The sequence below is a fragment of the Heterodontus francisci genome, chromosome 1, assembly GCF_036365525.1.
Source record: "Heterodontus francisci isolate sHetFra1 chromosome 1, sHetFra1.hap1, whole genome shotgun sequence".
Taxonomy (NCBI): domain Eukaryota; kingdom Metazoa; phylum Chordata; class Chondrichthyes; order Heterodontiformes; family Heterodontidae; genus Heterodontus; species Heterodontus francisci.
The window spans coordinates 282,133,072-282,158,697 of NC_090371.1; the positions used below are offsets into that span (position 1 = coordinate 282,133,072).

Genomic DNA, 25,626 nt, shown 5'->3' on the forward strand with positions numbered 1-25,626 from the left:
TTGAGAAGGTGGTGGTGAGCTGCCTTCTTGAACCGCTGCAGTCCATGTGGAGTAGGTACACCCACAGTGCTGTTAGGAAGGGAGCTCCAGGATTTTGACCCAGCGACAGTGAAGGAACGGTGATATAGTTCCAAGTCAGGATGGTGTGTGACTTGGAGGGGAACTTGCAGGTGGTGGTGTTCCCAAGTGTCTGCTGCCCTTGTCCTTCTCGCTGGTCGAGATTGCGAGTTTTCAAGGTGCTCTCAAAGGAGCCTTGGCGAAATCCTTTTTGAAGTGTAGTACACCAGGGAAAGAGGAATAGAAGGATATATTGATAGGAGGCTCATGTGAAGCATAAATACCAGCATAGACCAGTTGGACTGAATGGCCTATTTCTGTGAAGTAATTTCTATGTGATTCTGTGTAACCTTTTTTTATTCTTTTGTGGGCATCATTGGCAAGGTGATTTGTTGCCCATTCCTAATTACCCTTGAAATGAGTGGCTTGCGAGGCCATTTCAGAGTCAACCACATTGCTGTGGATCTGGAATCACGTCCATGCCGACCGTAATGCCTATCTATACTAATCCCACCTGCCTGCATTAATTCCATATCCCTCTATGCCTTGCTCAAGTACCTGTCCAGGTGCCTCTTAAATGTCGCTACTGTCCCTGCCTCCACCACCTCCTCTGTCAGCTCATTCCAGATACCCACTATTCTTTGTGTGAAAAATTTACCCCATTTGATCCCCTTTAAACCTCCTCCCTCTCACCTTAAATCTATGCCCTCTAGTTTTAGTCACCCCTACCATGGGAAACAGACTCTGGCTATCTACCCTATCTATGCCTCTCATAATTTTATATACCTCTATCATGTCCCCTCTCAGCCTCCTTCACTCCAGGGAAAACAGACCCAGCCTATCCAATCTCTCTTTATAACTCAAGCCCTCCAAACCAGGCAACATCCTTGTGAATCTTTTCTGCACCCTCTCTAGCTTAATCACATCTTTCCTGTAGTGCAGCGACCAGAACTGCACACAGTACTCCAAATGCGGCCTAACCAACGTCATGTACAACTGTAACATGACATCCCAACTCTTGTACTCAATGCCTCGGCTGATGAAGGTAAGCATGCCATACACCTTCTTCACCACCCTGTCTACCTGTGTTTCCACTTTCAGGAAACTATGTACTTACACCCCAAGGTCTCTCAGCTCAACAACACTCCCCAGGGCCCTGCCATTCACTGTGTATGTCCTGCCCTGGTTTAACTTCCTAAAATGCATCACTTCACACTTGTCTGCGTTAAATTCTATTTTCCAATCCCTTGCCCACTTTCCCAGTTGATCTATACCCTGTTGTAACCTTAGACAACCTTCTTCACTGTCCATTATACCACCAATTTTGATGTCATCTGCAAACTTACTAATCATTGCCCTTACATTCACATCCAAGTCATTAATATATATGACAAACAACAGAGGGCCCAACACTGATCCCTGCGGCACACCACTGGTCACCGGCCTCCAATCGGAAAAACAATCCTCTACTACCACCCTCTGCCTCCTATCACCAAGCCAATTTTGTATCCAATTTGCTAGCTCACCCTGGATCCCATGTGTTCGAACCTTCTGGACCAGCCTACCATGTGGGACCTTGTCAATGGCCTTGCTAAAGTCCATGTAGACAACATCCATCACCCTGCCCTTGTCAATCCTCTTGGTCACCTCCTCGAAAAAGTCAGTCAAATTCGTGAGACATGATTTCCCACGTACAAAGCCACGCTGACCATCTCTAATCAGACCATGCCTTTCCAAATACATATAAATTCTGTCTCTCAGAATCCCTTCCAATAACTTTCTCACTACTGATGTAAGGCTCACCGGCTTATCCCTGCTGCCCTTCTTAAATAAAGGCACAACATTAGCTATCCGCCAGTCTTCCGGTACCTCACCCGTGGCTAACGATGATACAAAAATCTCTGCCAGGGCCCCAGCAATCTCCTCCCTTGCTTCCCATAGCATCCTAGGATACATCTGGTCAGGCCCTGGGGATTTATCCACCTTAATGCGCTTCAAAACCTCCACACCTCCTCCTCTGTAATGTTGATGTGCTCCAGGATATCGCTGTTCCCTCCCTTGAACTCACTAGCTTCCATGACCTTCTCCACGGTAAATACAGACAAAGAATTATTCATTTAGGACCTTGCCCATTTCCTGTGGCTCCACACATAGATTACCACACTGATCCTTAAGGGGACCTACTGTCTCCCTAGTTACCCTTTTACTCTTAATATACTTATGGAATCTTTTAGGATTCTCCTTTATCTTATCTGCCAGGGAAATCTCATGGCCCCTTTTTGCCCTCCTAAATTCCTTCTTAAGTGTCCTCCTACATCCCTTATACTCCTCGAGGGACTCGCTTGATCCCAGCTGCCTATAACTGCCATATGCCTCCTTCTTTGTCCTGACCAGACCTCAATATCCCTCGTCAACCAAGGATATTACGGTGTGATATCACGAAGCGTCATAGAGTCAGAGTTATACAGCATAGAAACAGGCCCTTCAGCCCATCGTGTCTGTGCTGGCCATCAAGCACCTAACTATTCTAATGCAATTTTCCAGCACTTGGCCCATAATCTTGCATGCTATGGCATTTCAAGTGCTCATCTAAATCTTTCTTAAATGTTGTGAGGGTTCCTGCCTCTACCACCTCTTCAGGCAGTGCGTTCCAGATTCTAACCACCCTCTAAGTGAAATATTTTTTCCTCAAATCCCCTCTAAACCTCCTGCCCCTTACCTTAAATCTATGCCCCCTGGATCTTGACCCCTCTACTAAGGGAAAAAGTTTATTTCTATCTAACCTATCAATGCCCCTCATAATTTTGTATACCTCAATCATGTCCCCCCTCAGCCTTCTCTGCTCTAAGGAAAATAACCCTAGCCTTTTCAGTCTCTCTTCATAGCTGAAATGCTCCAGCCCAGGCGACATCCTGGTGAATCTCCTCTGCACCCTCTCCATTGCAAACACATCCTTCCTATAGTGTGGTGCCCAGAACTGTACACAGTCCTCCAGCTGTGGTCTAACTAGCGTTTTATGCAGCTCCATCATAACCTCCCTGCTCTTATATTCTATGCCTCGGCTAATAAAGGCAAGTATCCCATATGCCTTCCTAACGACCTTATCTACCTGTGCTGCTGCCTTCAGTGATCTATGGACAAGTACACCAAGATCCCTCTGACCCTCAGTACTTCCTAGGATCCTACCATCCATTGTATATTCTCTTGCCTTGTTTTATGATATATATATATATATATATATATATATATATATAGGTATATGATGAATCAGTCAGGGTATTTATTAAACAAAAACCACCAGTGAAACCATTTCATACTCTATCTTGTACAATGGCTATAAAAACACCACCCACCGAGTGTTTGATAGAGTGACCCTAGCCCATGCAGTGTGTCTTGTAATCGTGTTGGTGATATCTCCAACCCTATCATTAAATGCACTGTGTGCTATCTCTTTTCCATTAGTGCAATGTTTCAGCTGCATGTCCCAGGTGTATTCGAAATACAACAATAAAGGACTATTTCTCTTTTTCATCACAGATCGGCATCTTCCAACGTACGTGAAGCTGTTGGAGTGTAAGAGGATAGTTTACATTTCCTGTGGAGCACAACACACTGCCCTGCTGACGAAGGTTTGCTCTTAGTATACTGCAAAATTTAATTGTGAAACAGTACACCGCTCAACAAAGATTTGCATTTTAATAGCGCAAACATCAATGCGATAACGATCTGGTAATCCATTCTGGCAATCATTGAATGATAAATATTGGCCAGGACACTGGGGATAACTCAGCTGTTCCTCTTTGAAATAGTGCTATGGGTTCTTTTACATCCACCTGAGAGGAAAACAGGGCCATGGTTTAACCAAAAGGACAGTACCTCCAACAGTGCTGCACTTCCTCACTACCTTCTTCTTAGGCAGTCCCTCAGGATCGAGGATGACTTGCTTCCACTCTGGTTCGATGGGTTCTGAGATGGCTGATAAGTCCAATGGGTGATCTGCAGACTCTGCCACATGAGGGGCAGGTGGTGCTTGAAGGGTCAGATAGACGAGTAGTTTGGAAGTTTGTGTGTTCCCTCTGACGTCTCAACTTTGCCTCCACATGTTCCCAACAAAGTCCCTCGAGGTGTATGATGCCTTCCTGAATGAGCTTTCTCCATCTAGGACGTTCACGAGCCAGGGACTCCCACAAGTCGATGGGGATGTTTGATCTCTTCAGGGATGCCTTGAGGACGTCTCTAAAGTGTTTCCACTGTCCTCCTGGGAATCTCCTGTCACCACACTGTACCACTCAGTACCACACTGTGAGTGCCAACCTAGATTTTGTGCTTAAGCCTCTGGACTGGGATCCAAACCCTTGATCTCAGAGGTGAAAGTGCTACCCACTGATGTCCATGCAAATCTTTTAAATATAATCCATCAAACAAGACTATTATTATCCAGTGTCTGAAGTGTTCATTCTGTCCTCATGAGACACTTAGATTGACACAAGGATCCTCAGGGGAACATATATCAAGTTTAAATCAATCTGGATCTGGATATGTTGCTTTAGGATTTATTAACCAACAAGGTAACAATGCTGTAAACAGCCCTTTCAAAATTCCAGGTCTGCAAACACATTGTAAAAACATTTTACAATTATAAATTTGACGAATGTGATTGTGAATATTATATATATATTAATATATATACTGACCCATGCAGCAAATAGGAGAGCAAATGATTGGTTAGAATGAGGCGTCATGCTGTGTGACAGTACATTTAACCTGTTCTGTTCCTGGCAGAGCAAAGAGTAAACTACATCATACATTCTCCACAGGGGAAAGTTTGGTATTCACAGATCAGAGAATCGTAGAATCATACAGTGCAGAAGGAGGCCATTCAGCCCATCATGTCTGTGCTGGCTCTTTGAAAGATCTATCCAATTAGTCCCACTGCCCGCTGCTCTTTCCCCACAGCCCTGCAAACTTTTCCTGTTCAAGTATTTATCCAATTCCACTTTTGAAAGTTACTATTGAATCTGCTTCCACTGCCCTTTCAGGCAGCGCATTCCAGATCACAACAACTCGCTACGGGAAAAAAATTCTCTTCATCTCCCGTATTGTTCTTTTGCCAATTATCTTAAATCTGTGTCCTCAGGTTGCTGATCCTTCTCCCAGTGGAAACAGTTTCTCCTTATTTACTCCAGCAAAAACCTTTCATAATTTTTGGACACCTTTATTAAATCTCTCCTTAACCTTCTCTGCTCCAAGGAGAACAATCCCCAATGCAAGGCAAAAATTCATTGAGTGTGTAGATTAATTGCAGAAGCAGAGATTTTGTTACACATTTCACTGTAATTCCCTCCCTAAACCTTTCCCCCTCCTTCTCTTTCCTGCTTTAAGATGTTCCTTAAAACCTATCACTTTGACCAAGATTTTGTTCATCTGCCCTAATATCTCCCCGTGTGGCTCGGTGTCAAATTTTGTTTGATAAAGCTCCTGTGAAGTCTTGGGATGTTTTACTACGTGAAATGTGCTATATAAATGCAAGTTGCTGTATCTCTTCTAGTATGGGCTTGTTTTCACCTGTGGAGCTGGAGGTTACGGACAACTAGGACACAAAACAAAAAGTGATGAATTCGAACCACGTCTGGTTGCAGGACTACTTGGGAGTAAAGTCTCTCAGATAGCATGTGGGAGGTAAGCTAATGAAGCACGAAACTAAATGTATGCAAAATGGATTTTTGTTTTAGATGGCAAAAAGGATTTGGGGTACAAGCGGGAAGGACCATTGGGAATTAGGGGCGTCACAGTGGCGCAGTGGTTAGCACCGCAGCCTCACAGCTCCAGTGACCCGGGTTCAATTCTGGGTACTGCCTGTGTGGAGTTTGCAAGTTCTCCCTGTGTCTGCATGGGTTTCCTCCGGGTGCTCCGGTTTCCTCCCACATGCCAAAGACTTGCAGGTTGATAGGTTAATTGGCCATTATAAATTGCCCCTAGTATAGGTAGTTGGTAGGGAAATATAGGGACAGGTGGGGATGTGGTAGGAATATGGGATTAGTGTAGGATTAGTATAAATGGGTGGTTGATGGTCGGCACAGACTCGGTGGGCCGAAGGGCCTGTTTCAGTGCTGTATCTCTAAACTAAACTAAACATAATTTCCTTTAGGATCACCAAATTGGGAAATTGCACCCAAAACGTGCTTCAAATTTTACCACTTTTCTGAGTTGAAGTCCAAACACAGTTGTATAAGCCCAAATGTAAAACCTCCCTTGAATCAGTGTAACGGAGTATTATAAACCCCTGTGATCGATTAGTGACTGGGAACAGACTGATTGGGCCTCAAGTATCTAGTGAAGGGGTCAATAAAAACCACTGAAAAATATTTCCTTCAGAGTGGGGAAGAAGGTCAAAAGGTTAGGACCCTTTTGTCTCAGTCGCTCTACAAACATGTGCTGACATATGCTTTTATAGCTTTAAGAGAGCTAATCTGATTGATTAAAGTTATTTTTAATTTATTCATGTGTAAGTTTTAAGAGCAGTGAGTGATTTCAATCTGAGTAGTGTGAAAATTGATTTAAGGATGCTTTTCTCTTACTCTGCAAATTTTTACTGCCTTGTGCCCTGCATTAAGAGGGTTGATCTGATTGACTTGAAATCAATTCTAATTCATTGATGTATGAGTGTAAGAGCAGTTGGTGTCCATATGCGAACAAAAAGCGAAATTTGACAACCTTCCCTGCAGATGCGCAATCAACAAATCTCGCCATCGCCACTCTTTCAACTTGGGGGCATGGCCAGTTATGTGGGTGGGGCCAGCTCTGTGGGAGGGGCCTGCTTCGGGCAAAGTGATTTTTGACCCAGTGTAGCAGATTGCAGAAAACACGGGTGCAAGTGGTTTGGGGCGTAACTCAATGACATTTTAAATGCCGCAATCTTTCACATTGATTCAGCAATTTCTATTTATATAGCGCCTTTAATGTAATAAAATGTCCCAACATGCTCCACAGAAGTGTTATCAAACAAAATTTGACACAAAGCACATGAGGTGATATTGGGAAAGGTGACCAAAAGCTTGGTCAAAGAGGTGGGTTTTAAGGAACGACTTAAGGAAGGAGAGAGAGGCAGAGAGGCAAAGAGATTAATGGAGAGTAATCCAGAGTTTAGGGCCCAGGCAGCTAAAGGCACGGCCACCAATGGTGGAGAGAAGGAAATTGGGGATGCACTGGGGTGCGAATTGGAAGAACACAGAGATCTTGGGGAGAACTCAGGGAAACCCAACTATTTGCATCCCTAGCGATTTAAGTCACTCACACTTATCTGATTGTGAGTTGGATTGTACAATTAGTTTATGAGGATTACATCTGTGTATATCATATTAAAATCAGTAGAGAGCGGCAATGGAACGAGCCATGACCTGAACTAATAATACATGCCCAGACATCCCACATGACAACAAATGCACTGCATGCCATAAAGTCTGTAGATCCTGAATTGGCCTCATCAGCCATTTTCAGAGTCATGGAAGACAATCATCCTCACCTGCACGGGATAGCCAATAATAATAATAAAATCAGTAAGCCAGGATGACCAAGGTTTAAGGGTTCTGTCTGTCCCTACAAGGTAAGAAAATAAAGCAAAGCAATAACTATAAATATTTGGCAACTCTACAATCACTGCCATTTTTTTGACGTCTATTGCTGATTCATCTGCAGACTCGACCTCTAGGTCCAAGAGTCTCATTAAACATTGTGGTGAACCAACAGACTATGAACTAATCGTTGGTTACTCGGTGTACGTTGACTATGAATCCACATGACAGGGACAGTCATGAGTTATTGCGAGTTTTCAGTGGTAGTTTAACGGTATATTATCTTTTACAGCTATCACACACTTGTCCTTTTGGCATCATCTGGCAAAATCTATTCTTTTAGCCATGGAGCGAAAGGGCAGGTGGGAAATGGAAAAGACAGTCATCAGTTCGCACCTTGTCCTATCACATTTTTAATTGGCATACCTGATGGCACGGGACTTGTTCATGGTAAGAAAGGAGCCTTTTAAATTTATAATATTCTTGAGTGTTTACCTGAACGATCTAGTCTCTTAAATTGTTGTCAGATTGATCATTACATTGGATAGCAGTGTCCTCAAAACATGGAGGAAAAAAATATGCCTGAGCACAGGTTTCTGGCAAATGCCTATGTGTAAACAACAACTTGCATTTTTATAGCATCTTTGACATAGTGAAATATCTCAAGGTGCCTGTGTCCCAACTCACACCAAGACCCATTCAATCACAACCACTGTGATTTTTTTTATTCATTCATGGGGCATGGGCACCAGCATTTATTGTCATTTCCCAATTGCCCTTGAGAAGGTGGTGGTGGTGAGCTGCCTTCTTGAACCGCTGCAGTCCATGTGGGGTAGGTACACCCACAGTGCTGTTAGGAAGGGAGTTCCAGGATTTTGACCCAGCGACAGTGAAGGAACGGTGATATAGTTCCAAGTCAGGATGGTGTGTGACTTGGAGGGGAACTTGCAGGTGGTGGTGTTCCCATGCATCTGTTGCCCTTGTCCTTCTAGTTGGTAGAGGTCATAGGTTTGGAAGGTGCTGTCAAAGGAGCTTTGGTGAGTTGCTGCAGTGCATCTTGTTGTTGGTACACACTGCTGCCACTGTGTGCCTATGGTGCAGGGAGTGAATGTTGAAGGTGTTGGATGGGGTGCTGAGCAAGCGGGCTGCTTTGTCCTGGATGGTGTCGATCTTCTTGAGTGTTGTTGGAGCTGAACTCCAGGCTAGTGGAGAGTACTCCGTCACACTCCTGACTCGTGCCTTGCAAAGGCTTTGGAGAATAGCTAACCTACATTGGCTCCTGGTTCGGCAACACCACAGTTTTAAAATTCTCAACCTTGTTTTCAAATCTCTGTGGCTTCCCACTCCCTGCCCCCATCTCTGTAATCTATTCCAATCCTACAACCCTCTGAAATCGCTGTGTCATCCAATTCTGGCCACTTGCACATCCCCAATTTTGTTCACTCCACTACTGGCGGCGATGCCTTCAGTTGCTTCAGCCCTAGACTTTGGAATTCCCTCTCTAAACCTCTCCGCCTCTCTACCGCTCTCCTCCTTTAAGACAATCCTTAAAAGATCCCTCTTTGCCCAAGCTTTTGGTTGCTTGTCCTAATATCTCCTTATGTGGCTCTGTGCCAAGTTTTGTTTGATAAAGCTCCTGTGAAGTGCCTTGGGATGATTTACTATGTTAAAGGTGCTATATTAATGCATGTTGTTTATGTCCAGCCCTTAATTCACTCAATAGTGAGCTGTGGCTCAGTGGGTAGCACTCTTGCTTCTCAGTTGGATTTAAGCCCCACTGCAGAGGCTTGAGCATGTAATCCAGTACTGAGGGAGTGCTGCACTGTTGACGGTGCTGTCTTTCAGTTGAGATGTTAAACCAAGGCCCCATCTACTCTCTCAGGTAGATGCAAACGATCCCATGGCACTATTTCTATGAAGAGCAGGGGAGCGATCCCCAGTGTCCTGGCCAAAAGTTAACCCTCAATCAACTAAAACAGATTATCTGATCATTATCATATTAGTGTTTGTAGGATCTTGCTGTTTGCAAATTGGCTGCCATGTTTCTATATTACAACAATGACTATACTTAAACAAAATGTCCTTTGTTCGCTATGGAATGCTTTGGATTGTCTAGAGGTGTTGAAAGACTGTATAAATGCAAGCTCTTTCCTTTCAATACTGGAACTGTATCTACTCTGTTATCCTCCCCACCAGTGATATTCCTCTCTGCCACATCTAACACATCCATGCTCTTTTTAGTGACAATGAGCCATGATGCCTTGGAGCCCACCTTGCCACAAAGAAGGAGCAGAATGATGAAAGCAGCAGCAACCAAACCCAATAATCACAAGCGGACAATTGCCGCACCACACTGGCTCACTCCAGCTGGCACAACAGCAAAGTGGATAAGGATCAGTGGTGCACAGGGAGCAACGCCAAAGTTAACCACACAGCCAGTTGCCAATGGAACCAAGACTCATTGCAAAACTGCACCAAACAGGATGCACCAGCTGCAGAGACAACTCTCAAAGGGCAGGGGACCATCGAGTTCACAGGCAAAGGAAAACAAAGAGCGGAGAAATTCATCAACTGTGGCTGATGCAGACTCCAACACAAAAGGTAATAAGGCCTGTAGTCTGCAAGGTTTCTAGTTAACACAAGTATTGGCCAGGACACCGGGTTTTAAAACTACATATGCTCATTTCATGTCAATCATCAGCCTTTGCAGCACAGTCAATCCAGTATACCAGGCTGAACATTCCAGAATTATACCAGGGACAGATGGTAGGGGTGATTAGATTGAAGTTTTAAAGATATCAAGGGGAACAGATAGAATAGATCGAGAGAAACTATTTTTGCTAGTTGGGGAGTCTAGGAAGAGCGCACATAATCTAAAATTTAGAGCCAGGCCTTTCAGGAATGAAATTGGGAAACACTTCTACACACAAAGGGTGGTAGAAGTTTGGAATTCTCTCCCGCAAATGTCACTTGATGTTGGATCAATTGTTCATTTTAAATCTGAGATTGATAGATTTTTGTACTAAGGGATATGGGACAAAGGAGTTAGGTCACAGATCAGCCGTGATCTCACTGAATGGCAGAACAGGCTCGAGGGGCCGAATGGTCTCCTCTTTTTCCTGTGTTCCTTGTTCTGAGAAGGAGTTCATCATCCCATTTCAATGTGTTGAAGTCAAGATGAATCCTAAAGCCCTCTACCCTTCACTCTTTTGTTTTCCTGTGGTTCTCAAAACTGTGGACCATTTCATTTCCCAGTTGGAGCAGGGATGTTGTTCAATTTCACACTCCTCCACCACTAAGGACATTCTTTAAAAACATTATTGATAAAGGGACATAAATGGCTGATACCGATAGTTGGCCTTCCAACTCCTAGAGTCTGGAGAGTGCATTTTCATCCTGCTGGGTCTGAATTGCAGCGTTCATTTCATTTTGGTATGTGTGTACCAATCAACTGTGACGTATGAGACGCAGCTTTTAAAATCTTCAGTGTTTTTGTTTTATTTACCCATTCAAGGGATATAAGCATCGCTGGCAAGGCCAGTATTTATTGCCCATCCCTAACTTGCCCTTGAGAAGGTGGTGGTGAGAAGTCTTCTTGAATCGCTGCAGTCCATGTAGCATATGTCCAACCACAGTGCTGTTGGGAAATTCCAGGATTTTGACCCAGCGACAGTGAAGGAACGGCGATATAGTTCCAAGTCAGGATGGTGTGTGACTTGGAGGGGAACTTGCAGATGGTTGTGTTCCCATGTATCTGCTGCCCTTGTACTTTTAGGTGGTAGAGGTCGCGGGTTTGGAAGGTGCTGTTGAAGTAGCCTTGGTGAGATGTTGCAGTGCATCTTGTAGATGTTACACTGTGCTGCAACTGAGTGTCGGTGGCGAAGGGAGTGAATGTCAAAGGTGGTGAATGGGGTGCCGATCTGCGGGCTGCTTTGTCCTGGATGGTATCAATCCTCTTGTGTGTTGTTGGTGCTGCACTCATCCAGGCAAGTGGAGAGTATTCCATCACACTCCTGGCTTGTGCCTTGTCGATGGTGGACAGGGATCGGGGAGACAGGAGGTGAGTTACTGGCCGCAGGATTCTCAGCCTCTGATTTGATCCTGTAGCCAGGATAGAGCTATGAATTACAGCTGACACAGTCCAGATCATAGGTTGTCTAGAGATGAAATTCTTTACCTCACTGAAAGGAAAATACAAAGAAAAAGATATACTTTATGTTTTCTTTACTGGCGATATCCAAAGCTTCTGTGTACTGATCCTGTATTCATCTCATTGTCAGCTGTGGCTCAGTGGGTAGCAGTCTCACCTTGCAGTCAGAATGTTATGAGTTCACAATCCCACTCCAGAGACTTGAACATATAATTTAATTAGCATTCTGCTGCAGCAATGAAGGAGTGTTACACTGTCTTGCAGATGAGACATTAAACCACAGCCCTGTCTGCCCTCTAAGGTGGTTTTAAAAGACCCCATGGTACTATTTTGAAGAGGAGCAGGGCAGTTCTCTCTCAGTGTCCTGTCCAATATTTATCCCACAAGCAATATCGTTAAAATCCAGGTTATCTGGCCGTTATCACATTGCTGTTTGTGGGAGCTTGCTGTGCGCAAATTGGCTGCCGTGTTTCCTGCATTACAACAGTGATCACACTTCAAAAGTACTTCATTGGCTGCAAAGCACTTTGCAATGTCCTGAGGTGATGCACGGCGCTATATAAATGCAAGTCTTTCTTTCTTTATTGCTTTTCACAGATTGTATAATCCAGCCAACTGTCAGAAGAATTTTTGCAGGAGCTAACCAAGGCTTTGCACTGTGCCGTGATGAGGTGGTAAGAAAATACACGTATTTTAATACTTAGACTGTTTTATTTTCCTCTGCAAGTATTCTCTGTGCTGTCTGTAACAGGCGTCTGCATACAGTTCTTTCTATTACTGGGCTCAGATGGAGTGCAGCAACCAGTTATAGTAAAGGCAAAAACAGCTGTTGGTTTAATACCCCACTGCAGTCACTTGAGCACTTGTGGCCTCACACTTCTGAATGAATGTAATTGTACTCCAATGGGTAAATTTTATCAATGTGTGTGCTCCCAACATGTAGCACTTTTTCCCAGGAGTTGCCAATGGAAAATCATTTGCATAACCCTCACGATTATTATCAAAAATTGTAATCCATTAAAAGTAATAATAGATTGACAAGTACTAGGTGTGTGTGCTCATAATATACTGTATGCACTCCCTAGAGGCAAAGCCACATATTCAAAATGCTCACCCTCAAATATAAACCCACATCCTAACACTCAATGAACAACTTTATGGTACAACCCACAAATTGGCTCATCTCATCGTCTAGAGATGAACAGAATATCATGCTGTAAAGTCTTTGAAATCTAACAGCCTTTAAATTTCAGAAAATGCGGGTCACCAGCGTCTCTAATAGGCTATCAGTGGCAACTCATGCTAACCATGACAACTTGCATTTATATAGCGCCTTTAATATAGTAAAATGTCCCAAGGCTCTACACAGGAGCACTATCAAACAAAATTTGCCACCGAGTCACATAAGGAGATATTAGGACAGGTGACCAAAAGTTTGGTCAAAGAGTTAAGTTTTAAGGAACATCTTAAAAGAGGAGAGAGAGAGAAAGAGAGAGGCGGAGAGGTTTAGGGAGGGAATTCCAGAGCTTAGGGCCCAGACATCTGAAGGCCGCCAATAGCAGAGTGACGGATTTTGGGGATACTCAGGAAGCTGGAATTGGAGGAGCGCAGAGATCTCGGCAGGGGGAGCTGGGGGGCGGGGGATGGTTGTAGGGCTGGAGGAGGTTATCATATTGATTATTTTATGAACCCCCAGTTTTTGTAGGCTCCATTATATTTAATACAATAACAGTTAACGGTTCAAAAAAGTTATTTTCAAGCCTTGCTGTCTTTTTTTGTTTACATTTACACTAATGAGACTTGCCTGAAAGCAAAAGATTTTGAATTTGTGATAAATGCCCCTTTAGACAGCTACCGTTAGTATCACTTGTGATTCATTGATGTTCTGGCAGTCAGTGAGTGATTACGGCTGTTTTCCACAGAAATCAATGGCCCTGATTTTTGCTGGAGTGTGGCATGTGACATGCTCTGGTTAGTTTTTTCCCCTCTTCCCTCAGTTTGAAAGAACGTTTTCGGCATAACTTTCTGGCAGTGTGAGCTGCTGTTAGTGAGGTGAGGGCAACAGGGCATCTGTGACCCCAGTCAACCAACAGTTTATTTCCTTAACTAATGAGATTTAAGGATTGAGCAAGAAACAGGAATGACAGTGAAAGATATAGAGTGAATTAGAGTTAGCTCAGATACAGAAAGAGAAACAAACAGAGGGAGAGATTGGAATAAGGGAGAGAAAATGAGACAGAAAGGAAAAGTAAGAAAAATCTCTAAGAACAATTTACTACCTGTAGGATTGAGACTCCACAGATTCAATTGTTCCTTTTCTGGGCTGGAGAGGTTGAGTGGAGTTACAGGAACATAAATCTCATCATTAAAACTGTTAATTACCAGCCTTAACTCGCTTTGGTGAGTTTAATGGGTAATTACTGCCCCAAATGCAGCAATTGTTTGAAATTCATGGGCAGGTTGAGAGCATGTTGCCATTTTCATGAAGCTAATAGTGGAGTGACACAAATTGTCCAGCAACTTCTGGGCATTCGCAGCTTCCAGGAAATCTCTTGCTCCACATAAGATCCTACACAATTTGTGCATTAAGAACAGTGAGCATCATTAACAGTTATTTAACAGTAAGTTCTAGGTCAGTGCCTCAAGTCAGTGATCTGCCCAGTAAAATACCATTCTTAATCTATTCTCTAGGCTCCAGTTTCTCCTGAAGATCAGTCTCCATTGATTATTAAGAAGAGAATTGCCACCATTGAATATTCACTCTTGGACAAATGGAGTGCAACAGATGATGGGGAACAGTGGAAAAACAGCAAGGAGTAAGTGTGCCTTTCTTTAACAATGTTAACTCTGAGTTTTGGTGTTGTTTGAGAATCAGGCGAATTTCAAACAGAAACCCCAATACAAAGATACTTACAAAGAAATGAAATACTGTGGATGCTGGAAATCTGAAATGAAAACAGAAAATGCTGGAAACACTCAGCAGGTCTGGCAGTATCTGTGGGGAAAGAAAAGGGTCGATGACCTTTCGTCAGAACAGCATGATGTTTAGAGATTTAACAGATCTTAAGCAAATACAGAGATGCGGGAGGGGCGGGGGAGGAGTGGGGGTGGCAGTGAGTTGGTGGGGAGGGGAAGTGGAAAGGGAAGGTTTGTAATAGGATGGAAGGCTGGAGCGATTAGAACCACAGAATGGTTACAGCACAGAGGGAGGCCATTCATCCCATCGTGTGAGTGCTGGCTCTGTAAGAGCAACTCAGCTAGTCTCACTCCCCTGCAAATGTGGGGCAAAATGTGATAGTAATGGAACAAGTAAAGAAACAAAAAGGTGGGCTCAGAGGAGGAGTTAAATGGCAACAACAAAATATCAGAGGGGGCAGGGAAAATCTGGCAAAGAGGAAAATGTTCCTGAGTCCTGGAAATGTGGGGGAGAAAGACGGGGAGATCTCAGGAGTGTGGACAAACCCACCGGCCATTTACTGATAGAGGATCCCCACCACTCACCCTACCCCGTACCAGCATCCCCCCCCCCCCCCACCACCACCCGCCACTGCACCCAGAGTCTCAGTTATAGATCTCCTCCATTACCAGCACCTGCTGTCCCAGAGAAAACGGGAGTGGTGGTTAAGATGTTAAGGCCAGAAGGCTGTATACTGCACAGTAGAAAGATGAGATTCGGTTCCTTGAGCTTGTGCTGAGCTTCATTGGAACACTGCAGGAGGCTGAAGGCGGAGAGCTCAGAGTTGGAGTGGGACAGGGAATGAATGTGTCAAACTATGAGAAGCTCAGGGTCATGCCTGCAGACTGAACAAAGGTGCTCAGCAAAATCATCATCACCAAACCTACCTTTGGTCTCCCCAGTGTAGAGGAGACCTAATCAAGAGCAACGAGCACAGTATACTGAGCTGGAAGAAGTACAAGTAAATCACAATTGATGTCAAGGTTAGGGAAAGGTAAAATATGAAAGATGTCCATTCCTGATGTCTAACTGTTTCCAGTTGGAGAGTGTAGGGTGTTGGGAATGATTCACAAGCTCCACAAGTGTAGCAGCAATTGCAGGCAGAGCCTGCAGCCCCTCAATTTTCTATCTGCTTATTTAGATTAATCTTAGAAAGTCAGGCACCTCAGATCCACAATTTCCCAACCTGCACTCCCAGTAAACATGAGGCTTTTGGTGTGAATGGCACCACAATTAAATATCTGGATAATACACACAATCAAGGCTCAAAATGAATCATTGCCAGCTGGATGAAGGAATACAAGCTTGTGAGCATCTATAGACATTACTTCAATAAGGGATCATTAACATCAGCAACTCCCATTATGTAGTGTTCTTAATGCAGTAAAATGCCCCAAGGTGCTTCACAGTAGCGTTATCAAACAAAATGTGACACTGAAACACATCAGCACATATTAGGACAGGTGATCAAAAGCTTGGTCAAAGGGGTAGGTTTTAAGGAGCATCTTAAAGGAGGAGAGAGAGGTGGAGAGGTTTAGGGAGGGAATTCCAGAGCTGAGGATACCGGCAGCTGAAGGCACGGCCGCCACTGACGGATTGAAGGAAATTGAGGGTGTGTAAGAGGCAGAATTGGAGGAGTGCAGAGATCTTGGAGGGTTGTAAAGCTGGAAAGGAATGTAGAAAATTGGGAAAAATAAAATTACTCACCACTTTTCATTTAAAAATGTAGTTGTTCATGCAATTTTGAGATGCTTTTAAAAATGATGTTTTATTTTCTACAGGGAAATCAATCTTATTTTTTCTTCTGCTGCATCCCTTAATGGAAGCTTCCTGGAAACAAGGCAAGTTTAAAAGATGGGATAAGACAGATTGTTGAGGGGTGGGGGAGGGGGGGTGAGGACTTGGGAGGGTGACGTCAGACAGACTTGTGGTTTGCAGGGTGAGAACAATCAGATAAATTCTGTGGTTTCACCTTCCCAAAGTGGAGTCAGGGTCAAAGGGAACAAGGGTCAGTGATTCAGTGATAAGGTACAACATTAGTGTTGTTTCTCCAAACTGTGCTCTGCTTAAACCGAGAGCAACTGCATTCAGTTCTGGGCACTGCACCATATGTTAGCCTTGGAGCAGTTGCAGTGCAGATTCGTCAGAATGCTATCGGGGCTAAAAGGACAGTTGCATATACCAGGCTTGTATTCCCTCATGTTTAAAAGATTATGGAGTAATCCAATTGAGGTGTTAAAGATGATTAAGAGAGCTGATAGGGTAGACAGAGAGAATTGATTTCTTCTGATTGGGGAGTCCAACAAAACTGAAGAAGCTCGTCACCATCCGGGACAAAGCAACCCGCTTGATTGGCACCCCATCCACCATCTTCAACATTCACTCCCTCCACCACCGACGCACAGTGGCAGCAGTGTGTACCATCTACAAGATGCACTGCAGCAACGCACCATGTCTCCTTCGACAGCACCTTCCAAACCCGTGACCTCTACCACCTCGAAAGACAAGGGCAGCAGATGCATGGGAACACCACCACCACCTGCAAGTTCCCCTCCAAGCTACACCATCTTGACTTGAAACTATATTGCTGTTCCTTCACTGTCACTGGGTCAAAATCCTGGAACTCCCTTCCTAACAGCACGGTGGGTGTACCTACCCCACATGGACTGCAGCAGTTCAAGAAGGCAGCTCACCACCACCTTCTCAAGGGCAATTAGGGATGGGCAATAAATGCTGGCCTGGCCAGTGACGCCCACATCTCAAAACTGAATTTTTAAGAAGTCCAGTACATGGGGACATAACCTTAGAATTAGAGCTAGTCTATTCAGGGGTGATATCAGGAAACACTTCTTCACACAAAGGGTAGTGGAAATCTGGAACTCTCTCCCCGAAAACAAGCTGTTGAGGTTGGGGGTCAATTGAAAATTTCAAAAATGAGATTGATAGATTTTTGTTAGATATGGGTATTAAGGGTTACATAACCAAGGCAGGTAGATGCAGTTATCATACAGACCAGTCATGAATGGTAGAACAAGCTTGAAAGGCCGAATGGCCTCTTCCTGTTCTTACATTCCTTACTGAGAGCATGAGATCACTAAATTTACCTTAACGTCTATTTATTCTTTGGAGTTGGACTTAAATCCAATCCAGAGGAATCGATTTGAAATTTCATTTCCCAGCCAGCTGTAAGGTCCAATTTGAAATGAGATTGGATCTGGACCATTTGTGTTTCTCTGAAGTATTTGACTACACTGCGCCTCTTTTCTGGGAACAGATTGCAATCAAAAAACCACCAGTGTCACCAGTGGTGTTGCTTTCCATGCTCCAAGAGCACGTGACACATGGCTGACCCCCCAAATCATTGACCTCACGACATCCCAAAATGCTTCACAGCCAATGATGTACTTCTGATGTGCAGTCACTGTTGTAATGTAGGAAACATGGCTTCCAATTTGCACATAGAAAGATCCCACAAACAGCAATGTGATAATGACCAGAAAATCTCCTTTTTAGTGATGTTGGTTGAGGTTTAAATATTGGTCCAGGATGCTGGGAAGAACTCCCCGGCTCTTCTTTGAAATGGTGCCATAGGAACTTATATATGAGAGGGCACCTCAGTTTAACGTCTCACCTGAAAGACAGTCCCTCTGACACTGCAGCACTCCCTCAGTACTGCATTGGGAGTGTCAGCCTGGATTTTGTGCTCAAGTCTCTGGAGTGGGACTTTGAATGCACAACAATCTAGGCTCAGAGGAAAGGTTGCTGTGCACCAATCCACAGCGGATGCCTTAGTCATCATGGGTGTCCTTCATGTGAATTCTGGCAGTGAGTTCAGTGTGATTTTCTGACCCCTGCTGTTGATGGGTCAGGTACCTCTCCTCACACATGAGGACTTGCAAAATCTACCTTAATGTATCAACCCGTTGTGTGAAGTTAATTCTTGTTTTGCTTCTGTTTTTGAAACAGCAACGATGACCATTTCAAAACGAGCAGAGAGGCCTCAGGAGTTGACATGTCAGCAGTGAATGTGTGGTTTGAGAAATTGGGGAAAAATCCCACACTTTTACAAGAGGTAACGTTAGAGATTGCACCAGTCAGATTCTAGATAATATACTTGAAAAGGAACGTTTTGCAGGTCTATGGGGACAGAGCAGAGGGGGAGTGGGACCAATTGGATAGTTCTTTCAAAGACCCAGCACAGGTATGTTGGGCTGAATGGCCTCCTTCTATGCTGTTTGATTCTATGATTCAAAGCAGGATCCCTTATAGAATTTCTTATTATCAAATAGTGAAGTGAATTTTGTCACACTACTGTATAAGAGCCCTAGCTGATGCATCGGAAACAAGAAGTTGTAAATGTTTTTGAATTTAGGGCACAGTAAAGTAAGAGGAGATTTAATTGAAGTGTTCAAAATTATGCAAGTGGTAAATTTGCAGCCAGTGTGCACCGGTGGTGGAGGGAATGAATGTTTAAGGTGGTGGATGGGGTGCTGATCATGTGGACTGCTTTGTCCTGGATGGTGTTGAGCTTCTTGGGTGGTGTTGGAGCTGCACTCATCCAGGCAAGTGGAGAATATTCCATCTTGACTTGTCTTGTAGATGGTGGAAAGGCTCCTGCTGCTGAACACATTGGGAACTCAGGTGTATCTCTCTCACAATTCTCCATCCATAAGGCCATAAGATTCCAACCTTCAACTCTATCCTGATCAGTTTAGTTCACAGGGTATTAAACTGAATTATCACATCACTTTGGTCACTTTCAACCGCTTAAATCTGGTTTGATTCAATTATCAACTGGTAAGTGGAAATACTCTCAACAGAGTGGGAAAAAATAGTGTGAGTAGGCCTCAGGCCTCAGAGCAGGCCTTAGTGTGTTCAGGCCTCAGTGTGGGCAGGCTTCGCACATGTGGGCAGGCTTCAGTGTGAGCAGGCTTTAGTGTGTTCAGGCCTGAGTGTGAGCAGGTCTCAGTGTGTTCAGGCCTTGAACAGGCTGCAGTGTGAGCAGGCTTCAGTTTGAGCTGGCTTCCATCAAGCAGACCTCAGTGTGAGCAGGCTTCAGTCAAGCAGGCCTCAGTGTCTTCAGGCCTCAGTGTGAGCAGGCCTCAGTGTAAGTAGGCCACCAGTGCCACTCTTGAACCAGCCATTTGGAATTGTATAGAAACAATGCAGGTTGACAGTTCTTCCACTTTTCCCCTGAGAAATGGATTACCTCTTCTCTCCAGTTCTCCAGGCAGCCCAGTTAAAACTGAAAACTAACTTTGTGAGAAAATGCTGGGGGCGAGATGATGTAGAATGGATTGCTAGCTGACCGTAAGACAGAGAGCTGACAGTAGGGATAAAGAATAGCTATGACACAAAGTGAAAAGTGTGATCCAACAATAATCAGGGCTCGGACCACTGCAATTCACAATTTATATTAATGATTTAGACATTGGAATCAAAAAGGCAAATTCTAAATTTGCAGATAGAATTGTAGAATTAATTTCAAAACAGATTAACGTGAGATATTACATTTTGGTAAGGAATTTTTTTTGTAATTCGTTTGCGCGATGTGGACGTTGCTGGCCAGGCCAGCATGTATTGCCCATCCCAAATTGCCCTTAAACTGCGTGGCTTGCTAGGCCATTTCAGAGGGCAATTTAAGAGTCAACCACATTGCTGTGGGTCTGGAGTCAGTGAACCAGATGGGTTTTTTTTTTACAACAATCGACAATGGTTTCATGGTCACCATTACATTTTTAATTCCAAATTTATTAATTGAATTCAAATTTCACCATCTGCCACGGTGGAATTTGAACCCATGACCTCAGAACATTAGCCTGGACCTCTGGATTACCAGTCTAGTGACATTACCACTATGCCACTGCCTCCCCAAATATAAGGAGGTGATGTAGTACTTGGAAAATAATAATCTATATAGGGTACAAGAGCAAAGGGATCTGGGAGTACAAATACATATCACTAAAAAGTAGCCATTCATGAAAAGCAAACCAAGCACGAGGTTTTATTTCGAGAGGGATAGAATTGAAAAGTGGAGAAGTTATGCTAAACCTATATTGAACCTTGGTTAGACCACACTTACAGCTGGATTTTATTATCCCGCCATTGAGAGCAGTGGTGGGTGTGCAAAATGGCAGCAGTCCCACCTGTGAGGTTAGTGGCCGCGCCGTTTTGATTACGTGGTGGGCGGCCATTTACCATAATGACTGCGGCCGTCCCCCCTCAATCAATGGTGGGGGCGGCATTGGCAACACCATGAATGACGTCACATGATGTTGGATTGCAGAGTTTCCTCCTCCCCCCCCCCCCCCGCAAAAGTATCCACTTGCAGAATTCCAACCTTCCCTCACATCTGCAGATTGAGCTCAGCGGCATTCTGCATTGTGAAAAAAAAATTCCACAAGATAACAACAGATAACTTACCTAACCTTTGCAAGCACTGATGACTCCCGCCTCTGTGGCGCTTGCTTTTCAAAGATGGGAATGTGCCGCACGTCATGCAGAAGATTGCGAACGCCTGGTAGAACCGCGGCGGATTAGATACAAATTTATGCAAATCAGTATGGAACAGATTTAAATTAGGATCCCATCGTTTTGCGGCGGAGGTCCTGCCACGGAACTTCGCTGCCTCCAAGAAACCAACATTACGGTGTCAGGATCCTTGGCGGACAACTCCGTGGTGATTCTCCTGACCCCACCCTCAACCCCGCCAAAAAAAACACCTTCTAACGGAGTTTAAACTCCATCCCTTAGAGTACTGTGTGCAGTTCTCATCGCTGTATTGTAAAAAGGATGTAGAGGCACTGGAGCAGATGCCAAAAAAGATTTGTAAAGATGATATCAGAAATGTTAGGTTCTGCCTATCGTAAAAGGATGAACAGGATGGCTCACTTTTCCTTCAAACAGAGAAAGTTGAGGAGTGAAAAAGTTGAGGTCTTTAAAATTATGGAAAGTTTTGATAGAGTCGACACAGAAAATGTTTCCACTTGTGGGGAAGAGTAAATCTAGGGGCCATCAATATAGATAGTCACCAATAAATCCAACAGGGAATTCAGCAAAAAACTTCTTTATCCAGACAGTGGTGAGAATGTGGAACTCACTACCACAGGGATTGGCTGAAGCGAATAGGATAGATACATTTAAGGGGAGGCCAGATTCGCATAAGGGGAGAAGGGAATAAAGTATTCGAGCTAAATGAGGAAGGATGGGAGGAGGCTTGAGTGGAGCATAAATGGACTGGTTGGTACGAATGGCCCTTTATGCTCTATATTCTGTGTAATTTTATGTAATCCTACGTAATGTACCATTCCTGAATTTATATTCTTTTCTTTTGGGCCTCCTTATCTCGAGAGACAATGGATACGCGCCTGGAGGTGGTCAGTGGTTTGTGAAGCAGCGCCTGGAGTGGCTATAAAGGCCAATTCTGGAGTGACAGGCTCTTCCACAGGTGCTGCAGAGAAATTTGTTTGTTGGGGCTGTTGCACAGTTGGCTCTCCCCTTGCGCCTCTGTCTTTTTTCCTGCCAACTACTGCCAACTAGATGCCTGAATTTATATAGGTTTGGCTATTGGTATAAAAAGGGTTCTGTGTTGAAAACCCACAAATTCAAAACACTGGAATCCTGAAAGAAATTCTGTACCTATTATAGATTAACCCCACAGACCTACAACCATCCGAGTGCTCTACATTCCTCAAGTTTTGGCCTTTTATCTGTCCTAATATGTCTTTATGTGGCTCAGTGCCAAATTGTGTCTGATGACCCTCCTGTGATGCGCTGAGGGACGTTTTATTACATCAAAGGTGCAATATAAATATAAGTTGTTGTTGATTATGAATTAGTCACACTCCAATGTTTTTTTTCTCCACTAGGTAACTAATGCAGTAGAAAATAATTTGATCCCTTCATTATCTGTGTCTCCTGCTGGTGTGGAAGCTCTTCGAGTCTGTCTGGTTCTGCCAGAGCTGATAGGTGTCCTGACTGAACAAAGCAACATGGTGAAGCTTACAAGCCTTCTGAGTGCAGCTATTGTATCACTTGAGGGAAGCCAACTGGAAATCCTCGGTAAGAGCTACAGAAATTATCCTGCAAAAACCCCACAATCACAGATCTTATTCTAACGCAAAATACTGCAGATGCCGGAAATCTGAAATAAAAGCAGAAAATGCTGGAAAATGCTCAGCAGATCAGGTGGCATCTGCAGTGAAAAAAAACAAAGTTAACGTTTCAGGTCGATGACTTTTCATCAGATCTGGAGGAAGTTCGAGATTTAACAGTTTAGAAGCAAGGACCGGGTTTTTTACAGCTACTCTCAACTCATCTGTTTTTTTACTTGGCCCATTATCACCCATTTCTGACATGCACAATTGTCCCTTTTGCCATTCAATCACTCCTGCTCTCCACACTAGCACAGGCCTTCCCTTTTGTTTCTCTGGCAGCCTCTGATTTAACCTGGCAGCTGAAGGGAGGTGAGGACAGCTTCAGAGAGACGAGCAGTGCTTATGAGTCAGGAGGATCAGACCCACTGAGACTAAGGTCCCCTGGGTCAGGGATGCCTTCCCCCAAGATTGGACATACCCCCCGGATCATGGATCAGACCGACCTGGCCTTGCAGCTTGCTCTGGAGTGCTCCCTGCTCGATTAGAAGCCAAGCCTGTCAATCAGGCTGACTTCTGGGCTGGAAATCTCTCAGGGCCAAAAGATGGACAAAAATTCAACAGTATGTGAGGATACCCAGACTTCCAGGTTTCCCATCCAAAACTCCTTCTCCCAGCCTGTGTAATCTGCCCCTGGTAACATCCATGCCATAGTGTTTTATAGCACAGAAGGGGACCATTGGGCCCATCACCCCTGTGCTGGATCTTTGAAAGAACTATCCACTTGCCCTTTTCCCTATACCCTTTGACATTTTTCTTTCAAAAAATGTTGTGTTTTGTCAGTAGGCCACACCCCTGTTTCTGAGTCAAGTGGTTGTGGGTCTAAGCCCCACTCCAGCACATAATCTCCAAGCTGACACCTCAGTGCAGTACTGTAGGAGTGCTGCACTGTTGGGGGTGCAGAAGATCCCATGTTATCTTTTCAAAGAAGAGCCAGGAATTCTCCTGTCTTCTTTGGCTGGATTTCAAGTCTCACATGGGTGGGTGACAAATTTCTTTTTGGAGTTCTGATGCAAGGTCATCAACTGAAACATTAAGTCTATTTCTCTATCCACAGATGCTGAGTATTTCCAGCATTTCCTTGTTTTTATTTCAGATTTCCAGCATCCACAGTGATTTGCATTTGTGTGGGTGATACATTCTGACAGTTTACTTCCCAAACATATGTAAGCTGAAATTACCCCACATTTTTTTTAAAATTTGAATTACATTCGCCCATCCTGCTATATCCTCCTGCAGTCTTCATCAATTTTTTCCACCCACCCTCTCCTCAATTTGATGGCTTCAGCAACTTTCAATATCAGTCTCCTAAGTTCTACAGAGCTTGATACTGATTTTGGCTGCAAAACTTCGTCAAAAATTCCATTCTCCAGCATTGGCATTATCTTGACAAGAACAAAATTCAACCAGAAAAAATAAATTCGGAATATCCAGTAATAAATAAAGCAAATTACTGCTCCAGTGATTTGGATAATTCTTCAGATCCTGGTAAATCAACATGTGTCTTTTTTTTTGCTTCTCCCTCATCTATTAATCAGAATCTTGGTGGAGCAACCTCAACGAATTTTTCTTCAAGAAACTTGTGACAATGTATAAAAGTGCATCTTACAGACTTCTTCAAGAGACTTCTAGTGAGCAAAGGGAATTTCCTAATGAACTGTGCAATTGTCTAGATATTTTGCAAAGACTTTACAAGGTAAGCTTGACTGTGGTAAGTGTCCTGACTTCATCTGTGTTTGTTGAAATGTTTTTCTTTTTTTGTGTATTTGTGGGATGTGGGCATCACTGGCAAGGTCAGCATTTATTGCCCATCCCTATTTGCCCTTGAGAACCAGGTGGTGAGCTGCCTTCTTGAACCGCTGCAGTCCACGTGGGTCATAGATTTTCATCACAATCGTGATGCAACTGAGTGGCTTGTTAAATTATTTCAGAGGGCAGTTAAGAGTCAACAACATTTCTGTGGGTCTGCAGCACATATGGGCCAGACAAGATAAGGACAGTTGATTTCTTTCCTAAAGGATATTAGTGAACCGAATGGGTTTTTACAACAATCCAGATGTTTCATGGTCACCATGAGGTGTGCACTGTTAATTCAGTCCCACTTCTCCACAGGTCACAACATATATTTAGATTTTCCCACTTACTGAAACAATCAATCATCTACTCTACTTGTCCCCAGAATAAAACACACCAACCAGGGTTCTTTAATAAACAACAACATTTATCAGTTTATTGTCAACCAAGTCTTAACCAATAATGAAGTAAAACATACACACACAAATTCAAATATTAAAGCCCCTTATTTATCCTAGTCCTAGCACACACACATACATACACAACTGGTTAACCGGGAAAAAATGGATTTTTGTTTACAGCTGTTACAAAGAATAGAAGGAATAAAAAAAAACTTAGGCTTTCAGCTCGCCTTTAAAAAAAAAACAAAGTTCCAGTATCTGTATGGAATCCTTCAGTGTTAAAACACAAATTCTCAAAGTTTAACAAAAAAATGGGAACACTTTTTATTCCAGATTTATTTAATTAACTGAATTTAATTTCCCAAACTGTCCTGGTGGGATTGAACTGTCAGGTTTATTATTCCAGACCACTAGATTACTAGTCCAGTAATATAACCACTATGCTACTGTATCCTTAAATATAAAAATATTGAAGTGATTAGACGTTGAGAGACTGTTTTCCCCTTGCTGGTGAGTCTAGAACTAGGGATCATCGTCTCGGGAT

General features: G+C 43.7%; 1 protein-coding gene across 2 annotated transcripts in view; it reads left to right on the forward strand.

Annotated features, from left to right (window-relative positions):
- Positions 1-25,626, forward strand: part of LOC137377090 (probable E3 ubiquitin-protein ligase HERC3) — a 78,115-nt gene that overhangs the window by 14,898 nt on the left and 37,591 nt on the right. For both annotated transcript variants that reach the window (XM_068046390.1, XM_068046380.1), the window contains exons 5-14: positions 3,595-3,686; positions 5,606-5,736; positions 7,921-8,078; positions 9,870-10,229; positions 12,376-12,452; positions 14,470-14,594; positions 16,516-16,575; positions 18,701-18,806; positions 22,603-22,795; positions 24,426-24,583. In XM_068046390.1, the coding sequence (XP_067902491.1) occupies positions 3,595-3,686; positions 5,606-5,736; positions 7,921-8,078; positions 9,870-10,229; positions 12,376-12,452; positions 14,470-14,594; positions 16,516-16,575; positions 18,701-18,806; positions 22,603-22,795; positions 24,426-24,583 (1,460 nt within the window). The remainder of the gene's footprint in view (positions 1-3,594; positions 3,687-5,605; positions 5,737-7,920; positions 8,079-9,869; positions 10,230-12,375; positions 12,453-14,469; positions 14,595-16,515; positions 16,576-18,700; positions 18,807-22,602; positions 22,796-24,425; positions 24,584-25,626) is intronic.